This window comes from Petaurus breviceps, unplaced genomic scaffold (genome assembly GCF_028583685.1).
Source record: "Petaurus breviceps papuanus isolate PSGF00001 unplaced genomic scaffold, PetGlider_PUasm1.0 90510, whole genome shotgun sequence".
In the NCBI taxonomy this organism is placed as follows: domain Eukaryota; kingdom Metazoa; phylum Chordata; class Mammalia; order Diprotodontia; family Petauridae; genus Petaurus; species Petaurus breviceps.
In genome coordinates, this window is record NW_027187267.1 from 3,088,984 (window position 1) to 3,092,028 (window position 3,045).

Sequence of the window (3,045 nt, forward strand, 5' to 3'; positions counted from 1 at the left end):
TACCCCAGGTCTTCTGACTCTAAAACCCATGTTATTTCCCTGAGAAAGGTAACTCTACTATACCGAGGAAATAAGTGGTCCTTAAGTTACAGAGAAGACCTGGGCTTATTCATCTATGAAAATTTTTTATAGTTATGAGAATTCTTTTAGTGGGAAGTCCTCCAACTCTGTTCCTTTCTTCCCCTTCAGAATTAAAGGTCACTCAATGAAGAGACATAATCACACAGAAGTGAGTGAATTTTTTTTCCAAGGATTCTCTAGTTTCCAGGAACATCAGATCACACTCTTTGTAATCTTCTTGGTCCTCTACATTTTTACCTTGGCTGGCAATGTCATCATTGTGATAATCATTGGAATTGACCGTCACCTCCACACACCTATGTACTTCTTCCTGAACATGCTGTCCACTTCTGAAACCTTGTACTCCTTGGTCATTATCCCACGGATGCTGTCCAGCCTTGTGTGCAGTGGTAAGTCCATTTCCCTGGCAGGCTGTGCCACCCAAATGTTCTTTTTTGTCACATTTGGCATCAATAATTGTTTCCTGCTCACGGCAATGGGGTATGATCGCTATGTGGCCATCTGCAACCCACTGAGGTATACAGTCATCATGAGCAGGAAGGTGTGTGCCCTGCTGGTGTGGGGGGCACTTAGCATTGGTCTGATTGTAGCAATGACACAGGTTACTTCGGTGTTCAGGTTGCCCTTCTGTGGTATAGAAGTGGCCCACTTCTTTTGTGATATCCATCCTGTGATGAAACTCTCCTGCATTGACACCACCATCAATGAGATCTTAACTCTAATAATCAGTGTCTTGGTGCTTCTGGTACCTATGGGATTGGTTTTCATCTCCTATGTCCTCATCATCTCCACCATTCTTAAAATTGCCTCTGCTGAGGGTCGGCAAAAGACCTTTGCCACATGTGCCTCTCACCTCACCGTGGTCATTGTCCATTATGGCTGTGCTGCCATTGCCTACCTAAAGCCCAAGTCAGAGAACACCAGAGACCAGGACCAACTGATTTCAGTCACCTATACTGTCATAACCCCATTGCTTAACCCTGTTGTGTATAGCCTAAGGAACAAAGAGGTCAAGGATGCTTTGTTTCGAGCTGTTGGTAAAAAACATCCCTAATTATGACTGCCATTATTATGAAGCACTTACCCATCACACAGGATGGGTAAAAAACAAGAGAAGTACTTAACTGTCTCTGTTCAGATTTAGGTTCTCAGAGCCACGCTCTAACAGCAAGGGGATATTTATTGGAAGAAAAAACAGATTCAATCTCAGTCAATGGGGGAGGTATGGGGAGGGAGTTTCTTTGATTGAAGAATTTGCCTCAGGAAGAAGACCAGATAAAAGGAGGTATGAATCTGTGATGGTGGGTATGCAGGGACAAAAATATGAGCATACACAGGCACAATGAAAATGGAGATAAGGCTAAGAAATGATGTAGGAATATGTTCTTCACAAATCTCCCTCCGGTTTCTTTGTGAGAGTCTCTAATGGCTTGGAAAATCTTAAGGAAGAAAGTCCTTATACACTATTAACCCTTCTTCCCACTTCCCTTCAACTGGGGAAGGATGGATGGGATGGGGATCATAGGGCTTATTGCTCTAAGTGTCTTATCCTCTGAGAGAAGTCCAATGAAATATTCTCCAACAAACATTTCTTGGCATGAAATATAAGAGGAATAGATTTCCTCTTTATATTGGCCCTCCTCTAGCCTAGAACTAAACTATATCTTCAGAGATGCCACCAGTTCACCCTGGTCAAGTGGTTATAAAAGTGAACTAGTACAGTGGAAAATAAGATCCTAACATTGTACAGGGAGGATGGGATCCAGAATTAGGGTGCTTTGTGGGAGAAATTAATAAACAGAGAGAAGGGTTTGGGAAGGTTGGGGTTTTTTTTTTCAAAGGAAGTTGAATGAAAGAATAAGGGAGAAAGGGAGCTAAGGAAGGAAACATTGTAAAGCTTTAAGAAAGAGATGATAATGGTCATGGGAGGGAAAAATAGGAAATATAATTGTTTTACAACATCTTTACAGACTCATCCTCCAACCATCTGGTGGAATAATATTAGAAATTCCTTAACCCCAATTGAAGGAGAAATAAAATATAACCAACTATGCAAGGATATGGTAAAGAGGGTGGTTTCATCCTTCTGTAATAACTGCTAGTTATCCTTAGATAAAAGACCCTACAGTTTTATCTAAAAGGGATTCTTTCACAATTGTAAAAGTATCTGAACATTTTCCCTTGCCCCCTATCCTTGAACAGAAAATATTTTCTTATAATAAATTTTTCCAGTTACATTCCAAATACTCTCTTTTTCTCCCTTGGTTTATCTCTGCTACCCCGCCCCCACCTCTCTCAACCCACTCTTCTTTTGTGAAATGCTTTACTTATCTATACTAAGCTGCTACAGAATGCTACTGATTAGCTGTGTACTCAAAGTGAGTCTGAAATGTCATAAAAACCAAATCTGTACCCTGGAAAAATGAAGCTGCTATTCAGCAAGAGCAGTATTCCATAACATGCTAATAAATTTCTTTGCTTACAGTTTGGCTTCCAATCTTTGACCCACAGTCATCAGACTCCCTCTGATAGTTACACCTCTACCAAGCCATACTAGTTATGTCGATTGAATGAATTCCCCGACAGCCAGCATGAGGGAAAAACAAGTTCCCAGTGAGGTCAATAGTCCAAGTTATTTGAGATTTGTTCCATCTCTTGGGAGGAATTACTCAAAGTAATTCTTTGCTATTACCATAGCATTTGTTACCCAAATTTCCCATCATGGTTGTCTGAATAGAAGAGGAATTCAATCTTAAATCCAGAGTATATATATAGTCTTATCTCCACTCAATTGTGCCTATCCAGAACACATTCACAGGGAACTTGCTTACCGTGTTCATTTCTGAGGCAAACACCCAGAGATCTCCAACCTCCCCTACAAAGGATAGGACTTTAACAAAACCAACTTATCTAGTCCCAATCATAAAATGATCTTGACCTCCACTCCCACAAACTATCCTTTCC

At 40.8% G+C, this 3,045-nt stretch overlaps 1 protein-coding gene across 1 annotated transcript; it reads left to right on the forward strand.

The window, feature by feature from the left end:
* The first annotated feature begins 205 nt into the window (after positions 1–205).
* On the forward strand, positions 206–1,135 carry LOC138142017 (olfactory receptor 10J1-like). The gene has a single exon (XM_069062932.1). The coding sequence runs from the start codon at positions 206–208 to the stop codon at positions 1,133–1,135; it is 930 nt and encodes a 309-aa protein (XP_068919033.1).
* The last annotated feature ends 1,910 nt before the right edge of the window (positions 1,136–3,045 follow it).

Excerpts from the sequence above, each read along its gene's own strand:
- LOC138142017 (XM_069062932.1), top strand. The coding sequence starts at position 206 with ATGAAGAGACATAATCACACAGAAGTGAGTGAATTTTTTTTCCAAGGA.